Genomic DNA, 14,746 nt, shown 5'->3' with positions numbered 1-14,746 from the left:
GCCCTCCCGCCATGAGCCATGGCTCCAACTCCCTGCCCCACCCCACCCAGGCAGCCCCTACTGCCAACCCACCCCTCACTGCGGAAGGCGTTGATCTGCACACAGCCCCCACAATGCCCCTTCCCTTCCACCACACCAGACTTACCAGCTGGAGGTAGTTCTTCACGCTGCCCAAGTGCTGTGTTGTGGCTGCACACAGCACGAGCATTTATTGGCCAAATAACTGGCCTGATATGGCCAATTTTCTTTATATTGGTACCAATCTGATGTCAGATTGATGTATTGGTGTGCCTATATACAAAATTCAACCTAAATTTATCACAGAGGCAGGTCATGCCAGACTGACCCAATATTTTTGTTTGGCAAGATATCTTTAAGAAAAGAGAAAAAAAAGGAAAGAAATCAGTTAAGGAAATACAGAAGATACAGTCTACCTAGTTTTCAACAAACCATTTGAGAGAACATCACATAGGGAATTACTAGTAAAATTGGAGAAAATGGGGATTAGTACAAGAAGGTAGGCAAACAATAGGTTATGTTGAAAGGGGAACTATCAGGTTTGGAGGGCGATTACTAGTAGGAGTTCCATAAGCACTGCATGTGTACCCAACTTTAAATGACTTTGCCACAAGAACCAGAGATATACTAATGACTAGGGTTACCATATTTCCAGTTGCCCCTCACTCCCAACCCGCAACAACCTCTCCTCCATCCCTGCTGCTGCCCTTTGCTCCTGACCCACAGCCCCCTGCTCCCCCCCACTCCTGCAAGCATCTCCCAGCTGTTCCACCCCTGCGAGCATGGGCACCAGTGCAGCCCAGCCACGCAAGTCCCTGCTTCCCCTCCCCAACTAGAGAAGCAAGTGCCTCCCCTGCCTGCTGCGGCCCAGCGTGGGGAAAACTTCAGTGCTGAGCAGAGCACAAATCTGAAATCTTGGACAGTTGTTGGTATTTTAAAAGCCATCAAGACAGAGCTGGGAAGCCCCCAAAAGAGGATATGTTTGGGAAAACTCGGATGTATGGTAACCCTACTATTGATGTTTGCTGACAACAAATTGGGATTTATCATCAGTACAAGAGAGGATCAGATGATTATACAGAAATAATTGGTAGATCTTAACTACTAGTGTAATTATATTTGGGATTAAATTTATAGTAACAGATAGAAGGTCATGCACATGGAGATTAAAAACAATAGTTACTGCTATTAACTGAGGCCTCATCAACTGGATATAGCAAAAAAAAAGATAATGTATGTATTAACCATTAACAGGATGAGTAAGCAAACACAAGATGCAAGGGGTGGGGGGAGGGGAGGAAATCAAATATAATCCTACTGTGGATAATTATGGTCACCCATATTCAGAAAGGCAAATTCAAACTGGAAAAAGGACAGAAAGGGGTTACTAGGATAATTAGGGGAAATCCAAGAACCTATCTTATAAGAGCAGGCTACAATATCTTTATTTGTTTAGCTTAGCAGCTAAAGGCTGAGAGGTACAATTACTCTCTAGAAATTTATTGAGGAAGTTTACTCTCTCCCTAACATCACAGATGGAAAAGAAAATAACTCTTTAAGACAAGCATAATGCTGGTAGGAGAACATACAGCTACGAAGTCACCATAAATAAACTTGGACTAGGATTTAAATCATCACAACATCCACGATGAGCAGCCTTCTATAAGAAGTAGTGCAGAGCAAACACCCTAGGTTTTAAGATGAACATGAACAAGTTTATGAATGGGATTATATGATATGGTTGCCCGCAGCTGTAGGAAACTAGGCTTGATAATCCAGAAGGCACTTCCAGTCCCATGTAGTTTGTGCTTGTAATTAGGAATATGGTCAGTCAAACCAAAAGTAAGTGTTAATTACTCTTACATTTCTCCAACATATCGAATATTTGACTATTTTTAATTCCCTTTTTACCTGACGTTCATTTTCTTTGTTGAGAGGACAGAAGGGTTGCATGAAGATTTCCTTGATAAAACGCTTCGACTTGCAGCGCTTAGAGAGTTGCATGGTGAATGCCGCAGGTTACCAGGAGTACAGGTAGCAGAGAACCTGCCCTTTTGGGGATGTGGGCTAAATAAAAATTTTCTGCCACTCGAACCTCTCTAGAAACAGAAAGCAAAGTAGAGATGATTCACTTTAAAATTTTGTTTAGCACATTTGGCAAGGATTTAATATTTGCATCAGTAATGCTGCCTGTAGAGCTGGAGCAATAGAAACTAAATCAGAAGGACACACCCATCTGGCTTTATGCAGTCTATACTTCAAAAATAAAAGGGATGATATTTAATGGAATTAGAAAAACAAGGTTCTTTGAAAAGCCCTCACCTTGGTACTGCAGTGTGGGGTTCCTTTTTCAAATGCCTTTTGATGGTTAAATTTTTTAGCCAGTACCTGCCAAAACAACAAGAGGTCTTAAATGTTCACTCATTCTTTCTTTGTTCTGAAAGTTACACTTTGCTGACAATTTATTTTCTTTTCATTGGTATGCACTTCTGTGAACATGCCTGCAATGAACCTGGAAGTGGCACCATTTTTTAGATCCCACATGTACACAGTTAAAACACAGGATCTGAGACTGAGGAGCATCACCCTCCCTGGATTTTAGAAAACTCTATGGAGAGAAATGATCTTGTAATCAATCTTTACCTTGACCTCATTGATGGAACTGCCCAAGTTTTCAAGAAGTTTATTTTTCCTCTCAATGTAGTCATCAATAGACTCCATTTTCTTGAAATGAGCCTCATGCAGCTTCTTGAAATCTAAAAAGGTTACCAAAATAACAAAGAGAAAACTTAGATACCCTGCAAGGCCTGAGAGTACAGATCATGAGCGTCAGGCCTAAGAAATAATTGTAAAGAATTACAGAAAAAACAGAATAAAGTAAACCTTGTTCATGGATAGACTGGTACGGACTGTAGGGATTGTGCCTCCCTCTGTAGCAGTCCTCTTCCTTGGTTCTCCCAAGTGCATTTTAACAGCCCTTGCATTAGTGGGACATTGACAGCTCTTGTCCCCTGAAGGCTTGGGATGCTGGTGGGAGCCCTGGGCTAGAAGGGCAGGGACTGTTCCAGCCACCAGAAGCCCCAGGGAGGGGCTGCATTTGCTGGATGCCTGGCTCTGCGGGTCCCCCCACAAAGCACAGGGCCCACGGCAGTCGCCCTGATTCGGACCATGACAGCAAGGACAGAGCACGAGGGCAAGGCTAGAGCTGCTGGCCTTTCCGCCCCTCTCCCCCCAGCTCTGCTCCTTGCAGGCTAGAACTCTGCCAGCCTGCAGAGCTCTTTCCAAAACTGCAGAATCTGCAGGTTTCTCCATTAAAATGAGAAATCCACATTTTTCTCTGGTAAAGGGGGAAATCTGCATTTTTCTGTTTTTCCCTGGAAGATGGAAAACATGGATTCCTGGCCATAACTGTAGGGCTAATTAGCAAATAGATCCTTTATGGGGGTGCAGGTATCTGGAATACACACAGAGTAGTGCTGAGCTGTGGGGTCACCATGACTTGAAATGCTGTTGACTCCGCTAGGGCCCAGCCCAAAGAACTATATGGGAATCCATGAGCCTCTTGGGTTTGGACTAATATGATGATGGGCTACACTACATCTACGACAGCCTCCCAATGGATCATGAATGCCACAGGCCCCCAGCGGCTAGGGGGCACAGCAAGCTCCTGCAGGTGGCGGTGGCACTGTTGGCAGCGGGAGCATGGCAACAGCAAGTGGAGAGCTCCCACAGGCAGCCACGGCACTGTTGGTAGTGGTGGGGAGGCGAGCGCTGACTAGTGGTCAGCGACCACCTGCAGATGCCACCAGCCGCATCAGTGGTTGCCAACAGCAATTGCAGTTTGCCCACAGATGGCAGTCTCAACTATATAAATTATGGTGATCGGGGATTGCTCCCAGGCTTCAAGGTTTCCAGCCTTGGGGCTTGCACAAAAGATACTCCTAAATGCATGGCAGGCTGAAGAGTCTGGGAGGTAGGATACTTGCCAGTGGTAGTGTCACAGACTTGAATGGATCAAGCTCTGCTCATTCAACAGAATGAGGAACTGATTTGGCCCAAGCCATGAAGTTAAAAAAAAAAACAAAAACAAACAACCCCCCCCACAAAACCACCTGTGCTAAGACTGGTAGCAGTTACCAAAAAAGGTAAGCAGCATGAATTCTGGATTAACTAAATCTGTAGATATTATACACAAATTACTACAGGTATGTCTAATTCAAGGTTAATGTTTTCTTCTCACAAAGTTGCTTCTCTCTTCTTGGTGCTTAAGGATTGCGGGGGGAAGGGGCTGCAGGGGGAAGAAGTTGGTGTAGGGGGTGGAAACAGAGGACAAGGAAACCAACTGACTTACCCAGATTCAAATTTCCCTGATATAACAGTAGGAAAGGAAGAAATTCAAGGCAAGCCTCCAATAATTAGATTCTGTACCTGGAGAATTATAACAATATTTATAACATTTTCTAGATATAGAATCTAATTATTGGGAGCTTGCCTCATCCTGTATTTAGGGTCATCTTATATTTGAGTAAATGCGATAAAATAAAAAAAAAAAAAACATACTGGAGCTGGGACAGGTGCACTTTTGCTTTATGAAATAGAACAGGAGGTTTACCCCAACCAACCTCTGCTTATTTTCTTAATTATATACATATACAAATGTAGACACATACATATGCACATGTGTACAAGAGAAATAATACTCTCTCATATGTATCTGGTCTTTTATACAATAAGATAGTGGTTGGCAATGTTTTTGGGCAGTGCCATTAATACCTACGACCTAGACTTGTAAGATAGTGTGCTGGGGCGGATAGTGGGGGAGCCATAAGGGCCTGATCCTTGTTGGGGCAGGGCAGTTCCAGCTCCTTCCCTGCTGTCCACCCTGATGCATGTGTGCCAAACAAAATGCCTTCATGTACCATGCTCTGGCATCCATGCCAGGGGTTACCTACCCCTGCAATAAGAAATTCATTGAAGAAATAAGCTAGAGTCCTTTCATACATAAACAATAAGTCTATTTTTAGAGCTTGCAGAAATAAAGAATAGCTTACTTGGTGTGACTGATTTCATCCCTTTTTTCCCAGACTTAGACAGACAGCCAACATGTAGAGGGATCTGCCCATCTGCAGGATGGGATGGAAGAGCATCATCTGTTGTAAATCACATTAGATGAGATTGTTAGAAATACTGGAAAGTGAGCTACTGCCATTGGAACCCAAGTTGGGTTTTTTTGGCTCCATGAACCTTTGAAAGCATGCATGTCAAAAGGTATTCATTCCTTTAATAAGTGGTGCTGTACTTTGTGGAGATGAGATTGTGATGTTCGTGTCTAATCTCAAGTGGGTACAGAACTAATAGAACGCCTTTGCCAACTGTCAGATCAACCTAGGATCTCCAAGTGAAGCAGGATTATTTCCTTCTTCTGGAAGAGCTATTACTAGTGGTGATACCAGCTCTTACCAGTGGAAAGTTTCTTGCCTGTACAAGTGTGCCTGACTGTCCTTGCAATTCAAATGTAGCAGTATTTTACTTATGCACAAGGAAGATTAAAGGAGCCATTGGACATCACACTTCCAACCCAATTTAGGTAGATCTTTAGTTACAATAAAGTTGAGAACCACTAGTCTAACTAAACATTTCTTCCATTCTCATATGCTGACCTGATATTCACTTCAATTATGTGATTGTTATTTCACTAACTCTCAGGACACTAATGATTTGGACATGGAATATCTTCAGTACAGTTTGACATTTCTGCCTGCTTAAAGCACTACCTTTGATGAAAGACTTCTTGGGGCATCCACACACAGTCATTTCAAGTATTTAACATTGCTAAGATTGCCAAGTAGAACATAACCTGCCCAGCAACTCAGATTTTCTTTATAATGCACAAAAACCCCCCAGTTCATATACTCACATTTTAAAGATGCATGTCCCTTCAACCTTCTTCCATGGCACAACTTTTTGGGCTATCAGCCCACACATTTAGCAATACATGGACCATGTATTTACAGAAATGTTAAAACCTAAAGGTTTGTTTGAAGTACCCACAAAGTAAGACTTTACAGGAATTGAAAGTAAGGAGAAACTGTAACAGGAACCAACTTCTGTTGGCTTTACATTGTGCTCATTCCTGCCTCCTCCAGAGTTTTGTTCTTACCTGACACTTCATTTTGGAGTATTTTCAGTCCCATGTCAGCTTCACCTGGGGGTGTTTCATTTTCTTTCATGTCTGAAACATTCTAAAGTTTAGAAATATTTTGTTAGACCACCTAGTCAAGATATTCTGTCTGTTATTTGAGGAGAAATCTACTTTGGAAAAAGTATAGATACAGCCTTCTGGTGGACAGGCAGTTTATACACAGTATCCACTGGTTATTAGACATCAACCACATATTAGCATTATGACCTATAAAAGAAGGTTCCAAAAGGACCGTCTTATAGGACTTTTACACTGCTTATTAGAATTTTACTTTAAAGAATCAGTTGCTTTTTAATCATAATCAACGAAGTTTGAAACTACACACTGTGTACAATGTTCTCTCCACTTACTATTAGAATCAAGTCCAGACATACATATGTTTGTTGCACAGCTAGATTGCTATGCAATAGCTAGTGATTACTGAGTATATATGAATTATGGTGTCTGCATAGACTTTTTACTTTCTCTTTACTTTTCCTTACTTAATTAATATCAAGTGGCCTGCCTGATGAGATTCTATTAAAGAGGTGGACACTAACATCAAAAAGCTGTGTTGTCAGCATGGCTTAGAAAAATTTGGCAAAACAAAACTAAACTAGAATGGCAAAGCCATGTTTTACTGCTTTAGGTGCATCTTTTTGGCCTTTACCGGCAGAGAAACGTTCTCTCCAGTTGACAGTTATAGCAACAAAAGTCCTAGTTAATGCTAGGACTTTCCATGCCCATTTATCACAATATAACAGGTATTCTCCCACCTACCCCTCCTTTAATAAATTTCACCTGCCAATATACAAGGGAAAACATACAAAGTAGATCAACCATATACAAAAACTTCCTAGATGGAAGAAATTGTTTCTTTCAGTTCTAGCAATTTTAAAATGTTAATATTTCACAAGGAACATCTAGTGTCATGACTTAGCTGAAAATATCCCTTTAATCTAGTGATACCCAACCTTCTGGCACCATGGGTTGGAGGAGTGGCATAGCATGGGAGAGCGTACCAGATTCCATACAGGGTCAGCAGATGAGGTTGGTCTGCAGGTACGATCCAGTGTGGCAGCCTAACCCCACATGCCCAATTAAAGCCACGTTCCTGCACATTGGACCAATCTAGCATGCAGGGCCACATCATCCAGCCCATGGGACTCCCCACAGGTCCAGAAATTTGGCAGCAAGGGAGTAGCAATTAAACACTGCCATCACTCCCCTTGCTGCCAAATCTGTAGGCCTATTGGGAGCCCCACAAGCTGGATGACACTGCTCCATGGGCCAGATTCAGGCCATGGGCTAGAAGTTGAGTACTACTGCTTTAATCTGTTTTTCAAACTGACCAATATTCTTAATATTTAGGTTAAAGTGTGCAAATCATCTTCATCAGCTATATCAGTATTACCCAATCCTGGAATACTTAAGGTTATAACATTATTTTAATTAATTGGATTGCAAGATTTGAAGTTCTGCTGGCTACCTTTGAAACAGGAGTTCTGGCAAGCTGCAGAGGCAAAGATAAAAGCATGAAAATTAACATAACTGAGTAACTGGCTGAAAGGCAAGCCCACAAGCAGCACACTACTGGATGTACCAGGAACAACAGAGTTCCACTTTTATATTGGAACACTAGGAGAATTTGCAATACAGATGTGGGACAGAACAAAAACTCTTAATGCATTCTAAAAGAGCAAAGCACAGGGAAAATATCTTATAAGGGATAGCACAGGAGAAAATCCTATAGAATTAGTTGCTGACCTGCCTATCAAAGTAAATGAGAAGGAAAGTCTCAGCACTCACAGGACCAAAATAAAGGAATAACAGGGAGCATGTACACAATCACCCTATGGCAATGTAGCAACACGCTACAGTGACATAGCAATCATATGGATCTACACATGATCACTGGCTACGCTGCTATAGTGGCACACTACTACAGCGACGTAGCTGGTGAATCTAACCGTGCACTGCCCATACACTGCAGTATAGGCAGCTCCTGTGCTGTTTTAGTACTTCCCCTAAACAAATAAAACACTGCGCAGTACTAACATCACCATATGGTGACATGTAGACATGCCCAGTGTCCCAACAGCTTTGCTGTAACTTGACCTGGAATAGTGTATGCAGTTCAGGTCCAGGCTACAGTTTGAGCAGAAGATGGATCATTTTATTAATCATAAAATTAAAATTTAAAAAGTTAATAACTTAAGTAAAAAAAAAACAAGTTGTCAGCCTTAGAGAAAACAATGGCCATGTTAAGAAGGGAGATTCTTAAACAATAAATACATACATACATAAAAACAATGGTACTGTTTTGATACTTGTTAGTCACTACTGAAAACGTTTGCAATCAAACAGAAAAAGACCATTACATTCTAAAATTTCTTTAAATTCAGCCAATGTATAAGACAAAGCTAAAAACTTGACCACATTAAAGAATTAAAAAAAAGAAAATCAGTTTGACCTCAATCCCTGGGAAGATTTTGGAAAAAATTATCAAATAAGCTATTCTTGATGGGTTAACAGAAGACAACATCCTGAGGGATAGCTAGCACAAGGTTTGTTGCGGGTAGATCTTGCCTGACCAATCTCATTTCCTTCTATGATCAGGTGACTTATCACCTGGACAAAAAGGGAATAGGTTGATGCCATATATTTGGACTTTAAAAAAGCCTTTGACCTGGTGTTCCATGATGTCATAGTTTCATAGTTTCTAGGGTCAGAAGGGACCTGAGTAGAACATCTAGTCCCACCCCCTGCCATGGCAGGAAAGATTACTGGGGTCAAACGACCCCAGCAAGGTGTTCATCTAGCCTCCTCTTAAAGACCCCCAGGGTAGGAGCCAGCACCACTTCTCTTGGAAGTTGGTTCCAGATGGAAAAACTAGGCAACTGTGGCCTCTACTACTCCACAGTCCGATGGATGAGGAACTGGCTCCGAGGTTGGACCTAGAGAGTGGTAGTTGACCGAGTCAACATGGCACTCAGCGACTAGTAGTGTCCCCCAAGGTTCCGTTCGCAGACCTGTACTCATTACCGTCTTCATAAACCATCTGGATGCTGGTGTCAGAAGCAGACTAGCTAAGTTTGCTGACAACACCAAACTTTGGGGAACAGTGTCTGTCCCAGCCACCAGCGGAGGGTTTGGGATTGAGAGTATGGTTGGGGGTAGAAAGCTAAGAAAGGTTTATTGACTTAACAAAAACACAACTACACATAGTATACTAAGACGGATAATGACAGACAATAATAATTCACGTCAGCAACTTATTGGCAGTCCCCTCTGATGCCTGATGCATGAAAAGTTTCTCTTTCCACAAAGCTCAGCAAAGTCAGGCATCCCTAACCAGCACTGCCCAAGGGATACCAGGAAGGACCCTGGTATTCAGTCCTTGGGCTCCTCGAGATCCATGGGCCCACTGATCCAGGTCAACAGCTAATTAGTCCCTTTCACAGAGCTGTATCTTCCTTCTGAATGATTTCCATGTGTGCCAGCCAATTTATAACTTCTGAACTATGCTGATAACTTACAGCCATTCAGATTCTTTTTACTTCAACTGTCCTTAGACTGACCAATAGCAGTACAAGCCTTGCATTCCTTCGAGAAGGTTAATTTTAATTATGCCACAGGGCCTTACTGCTTCAAGGCTTTGCTAAATTTACTAGGCCTTACTTTATACAAGGCCTTACTGCATCTTAAAAACTTTAATTAGGCTCTTAGAAATGACATATAGCTTAATATCTGAACAAATGACAGAAAAACACTTGATCTAATCTTCATAGAGCCTTCAGCAAGCACCTTTATCACACAGACATAATTGCAGCTGTCACAAGTGTCCACACTTGAGGATAGGCTGGTGATCCAGACCAACCTCAATAGGCTTGCAAGTTGGGCGGACGAAAACCTGATGGCATTCAGTATGGAGAAATGCAAGGTGCTTCACCTCAGGAATAAAAATCCACATCACACTTATAGGTTTGGCAATGCTACACTTGCTACCACCATGCCCAAAAGAGACTTGGGGGTCATGACTGACCACAAGATGAACAGGAGCCACCAATGCGATACCACAGCTGGCAAAGCGAACAAAACTCTGACTTGCATCTACTGATGCATCTTGAGAAAGATCCAGGAAGTTATCCGCCTGCTGTTCTCGGCCTTGGTGAGGCCGCAGCTGGAGTACTGCATCCAATTCTGAGCTCCGCAATTGAGGAAGGATGTAGAGAAGCTTGAGAGTCCAGAGGAGAGCAATGCGCACAATCAGAGGTCAAGAGAACAGGCCTTATGAAGACAGGCTGTGAGCCATGGGACTCTTCAGCCTGGAGCAGCGCAGGCTTGGGGGTGACTTGGTGGCAGCCTATAAAGTACATAAAGGGTTTGCATAAGGGTCTGGGGAAACGCCTGTTCACCAGAGCACCCCAGGGGATGACAAGGTCCAACAGTCACAAACTCCTGCAAGACCGTTTGAAGCAGGACACAAGGAAAAACTTCTTTACTGTCCGAGCCCCCAAAACCTGGAACAGACTCGCCCCAGAGGTGGTGCAAGCACCTACTCTAGACACTTTCAAGAAACATTTGGATGTTTACCTTGCTAGGATCCTTTGACCCTAGCTGACTTCCTGCCCCTTGGGTAGGGGGCTGGACCCGATGATCTTACAAGGTCCCTTCCCACCTTAATGTCTATGAAATGAGCTAGGGTTTCTACAGTGATAGAACTTTTGGAATATATATATATATATTCCTATTGTTGCTAAATATGGACTTTAATAGAGCACTCTTCCGAGACATGTATTTTAGGGGTGCACTGATAAAGATTTTTGGACCGATACCAACAGCTGATTATTAACCAGCTGTATCAGCTGATACTGATCCGACTGGCAATGTGCAGCCTGGCAGCTTGGACAGCAGCATCCGGTCGGTAAGTCTATGGGGGGGGGAGCTGGGAGGCCCCACGGTGATGGAGGAAGTGGGGCTGAGGCAGGGGTAGGCGCTGTACAGCCAGGGCAGGGCGCGGGACAGAGCCAGTTGTGTCTTATCCAGGGGGCACAGCAGGGGGGTAGCTCCTCCCACCACTGTGTACACTGCCAGGGGAGGCATGGTCCCCAGATCTGTGCACAGAGTGAGGGTGGGCTACCACTGTGCTTGGGGCCAGGGCTATGCCAGCCTCTTCCTGGTGGGGAGGTCAGGCCAGGGTTGTGCTTGGGGTGGGTGGCACTGGCACTGGGAAGGGCTCTATGAGGGGGCTATAGTGAATTTTGGGGTGGCTGCAGTCCTTCCCCCAGTGCCACTGCCTCCCACCCTGCCCACCTCAAGCTCAGCCCCTGCCTGGCCCTCATTTGCCCTCAATCTCCGCTCCCCCCCACTCCCCTTCTCACGCTGCTCTCAGCTGCTCTGCTCACGACTCACCGGTCACACGCTGCTCTCCATGCTGCCAGGCTGTACTCCTGGGTGCGTGCATTTATTTGTAACATTATCAGCCACATCAGCCAAAAAAAAGCTGATTGCCAGTAATGTCAATTTTCCTTTTATTGGTGCAGATATGATATGGTCCAATGTATCGGTGCACCTCTAATGTATTCTCTTACTTAAGGTTTGACCTGACTCTAGAATACTGAAGAGAACCCTAGGTAGATCAAAAGATGCAATGCGGTGGATGAAAAAAAAACAAAAACAAAAACAAACAAAAAAACAAACAAAAACAAAACAAAAAAAAAAACCAAACACCCACAGTGATTTAACAAAAGAAAAATAATTTTAAAAGAAAAAAACAACAACAAAAAAACCCACAGATTTTTGTATTTAAACCAGATTTTATTTATTCAATCGTATTTTTTAATTTTAAGATGCTCTTTTTAAAAAATAAACCTATATAAAGATAGCTTTAATTTAATTTAAAGATATATTAAAGCTCAATGATATCATCATGGAATAAAGATTATAACTTCTAATTATATACTATTCGAGATAATATATTCATGTAACCTTTTGAGAAAAAACATTATAAATAGGTTACAACAGGTCATGGACTATATTAGGAGCCCAGTCTTATAGGGTCCTGAGAGACTCCTCTATAGATTAGTAAAGATTAAAGAAGGCACTGGGGGAAGGGCTACTGCCACCCCAAAGTTCTCTATAGCCCCATCATAGAGCCCTTCCCTGCCTGTGTACCCCCACCCTAGGGAAGCCACTCCCAGCCGTAGCCAGCTCACCAGCGGCATGCCATGGATGGGCACACGCCACACCCCGAGGGTCTGCTCAGGGTCTGTGGCCCCCCTCTCTGGTGTCTCAGAGGCCTTCACCCAGATGGAGCCCATGGTTCCGGGTTCCACACAGACAGAGCCCAAGCTCTCGGCTGCGGGGCTGCCTGTCACTTTTTCAGGCTCTGGGGCCCGGGAGCATGGCCAGCTTCCCTTATGGGGTCTGCTCCCTTTTGGGATCTCTGGCGCACCAGCTGAAAGAGATCCAGGCCGCAGTCTAGAGACCGCGTGCCATCAGGGACTGTGAGCAGGAGATTGACTCCTACTGCCAGGCTCTTTTCCCCCCAGGAGGTGGAGGGTACCATGGTCTCCCTCCAGGACAAGGGAGGACTCGGGGACCTCCCATTCTGTCCAGCCAAGGGGATGGACCAAGGTCGTCAAGGGCCCAAAGGCCCACCACACCAAGGTCTCCCCACCGCTGGAGCTTTGCAACAGGTATGAAACTCTTGCAGCCCCAGCTGAGCCTGCTGAGTTGCCAACTCCCGCAGGCAACACAGGCTCTACTGTAGCTACTGCCCCTGCTCCCCCCAAGACAAAACGCAAAGTGTTTGTCGTGGGAGGCTACAGCCTGAGGGGGCAATCTGCCACCCTGACCCCTTAGCCCAGGAAGTCTGTTGCTTCCCTGGAGCCCGCATCCGAGACATTGCGGAGAAGATCCCTAAACTCCTCCAGCCCGCTGACCACTATCCTATGCTCCTTATCCACGTGGGCACCAATGGGAGCCCTCCCAGCCAGGTCACGAGGCGCTACAGGGATTTGGGGGTGGGGCTAAAGGGTCTGGGGACACAGGTGGTGTTTTCTTCGATCCTCCCAGTCTCGGGCTACGGGCTGAGGAGGGAAAGGAGGATCCAGGTAGTGAACCAAAGACTGTGGCACTGGTGTCATCGGGAAGGCTCTGGCTTCCATGACCACAGTCCACTCTTTGGTAAGAGAGGCAATGCTGACCTGCTCTATCAGGCGTTAAACTAAGTCCGCCGGGGGATTGGAGGAGGGGGGACCACTGCCACTGATGGCCCACTGAGCAACCCTTGCAATGCCAGCAGGCCTAGGCACTTAAGGGAGCCCACCCCTGGATCTATCTGTGGGCAAGGCAAGGGCCCCCAAAGGGACACTTGCCTGCCTGTACACACATGCCAGGAGCTTGGGGAATAAGCAGGAAGAACTTGTCCACCTGCTCAACACAAATAATTACAATGTCATAGGGATAACGGAGATCCGGTGGGGCTCCACCCATGACTGGGCCATGGGTATAGACAGCTATACCCTGTACAGCAGAAATCGAGTAGACAAAAGGGGCAGGGGTGTAGCTCTCTATGTCAAGGAGAGTTACGTGTCCCTGCAAGCCAATATTGGCGCCCAGGGTGGCCTATAAAGGATGAAGGATGGGATCCACCTCCAAGGAGGAATATTCCACATTGGTCCGGACCTGCAGGGAGTGAACCATGAAAGCCAAGGCTGCGACAGAACACCAGGTAGCTGCAAGTATCAAGGACAATAAAAAGTCCTTTTCCAGGTATGTGGGGAGCCAGAGGAGAAGCAAAGGCAACATTGGACCCCTGCTGAACCAGATGAGACAACTGACAACCAACACCCAGGAAAAAGCAAACTTGCTAAATGGGTACTTTGCATCGGTCTTTCATCAGTCCCATGGGACACCCATGCCCATTACGAGACAGGGAGGCCCAGGTGAGGGAGATTCCCTGCCCTCGTGAAGGAACACCTTGAGAGGCTGGACACCTTCATGTCAGCCAACCTTGACAGTTTACACCCCAGGGTACTCAAGGTTCAGCAGTACTACGCTGGCTAGCACTATGGATGAAAAGGACTTGGGGGTCATGATTGACCACAAGATGAATATGAGCCTTCAATGTGATGCTGCGGCTAGTAAAGCGAGCAAAACGCTGGCTTACATCCACAGATGCTTCTCAAGTAAATCCCGGGATGTCATACTCCTATTGTACTTGGCCTTGGTGAAGCTGCAGCTGGAGTACTGTGTCCAGTTTTGGGCTCCACAATTCAGAAAGGATGTGGAGAGGCTTGAGAGAGCCCAGAAAAAAGAGCCGCGCGCATGATCAGAGGTCAGGAAAACAGACCTTATGACAACAGGCTGCGAGCTATGGGGCTCTTTAGCTTAGAAAAGTGCAGGCTCAAGGGTGATCTGATGGCCACCTTTAAGTTTATCAGGGGTGTCCACCAGGATCTGGGGGAATGATTGTTCACCAGAGCGCCCCAAGGGATGACAAGGTTGAACGGTTATAAACTCCAGCAAGACTGTTTCAGG

At 45.0% G+C, this 14,746-nt stretch overlaps 1 protein-coding gene across 1 annotated transcript in view; it reads right to left on the bottom strand.

The window, feature by feature from the left end:
• The window catches only part of NUSAP1 (nucleolar and spindle associated protein 1), a 38,124-nt gene that overhangs the window by 9,634 nt on the left and 13,744 nt on the right, over positions 1-14,746 (bottom strand). Inside the window, 5 exon segments of the mRNA XM_019519931.1 lie at positions 1,930-2,117; positions 2,341-2,406; positions 2,662-2,774; positions 5,070-5,168; positions 6,179-6,260. Coding sequence (XP_019375476.1) covers positions 1,930-2,117; positions 2,341-2,406; positions 2,662-2,774; positions 5,070-5,168; positions 6,179-6,260 — 548 coding nt within the window.

Source organism: Gavialis gangeticus, unplaced genomic scaffold, assembly GCF_001723915.1.
Source record: "Gavialis gangeticus isolate Ggan-Ray unplaced genomic scaffold, GavGan_comp1, whole genome shotgun sequence".
Lineage (NCBI taxonomy): Eukaryota > Metazoa > Chordata > Crocodylia > Gavialidae > Gavialis > Gavialis gangeticus.
This window is presented reverse-complemented; position numbering and strand designations above follow the sequence as displayed.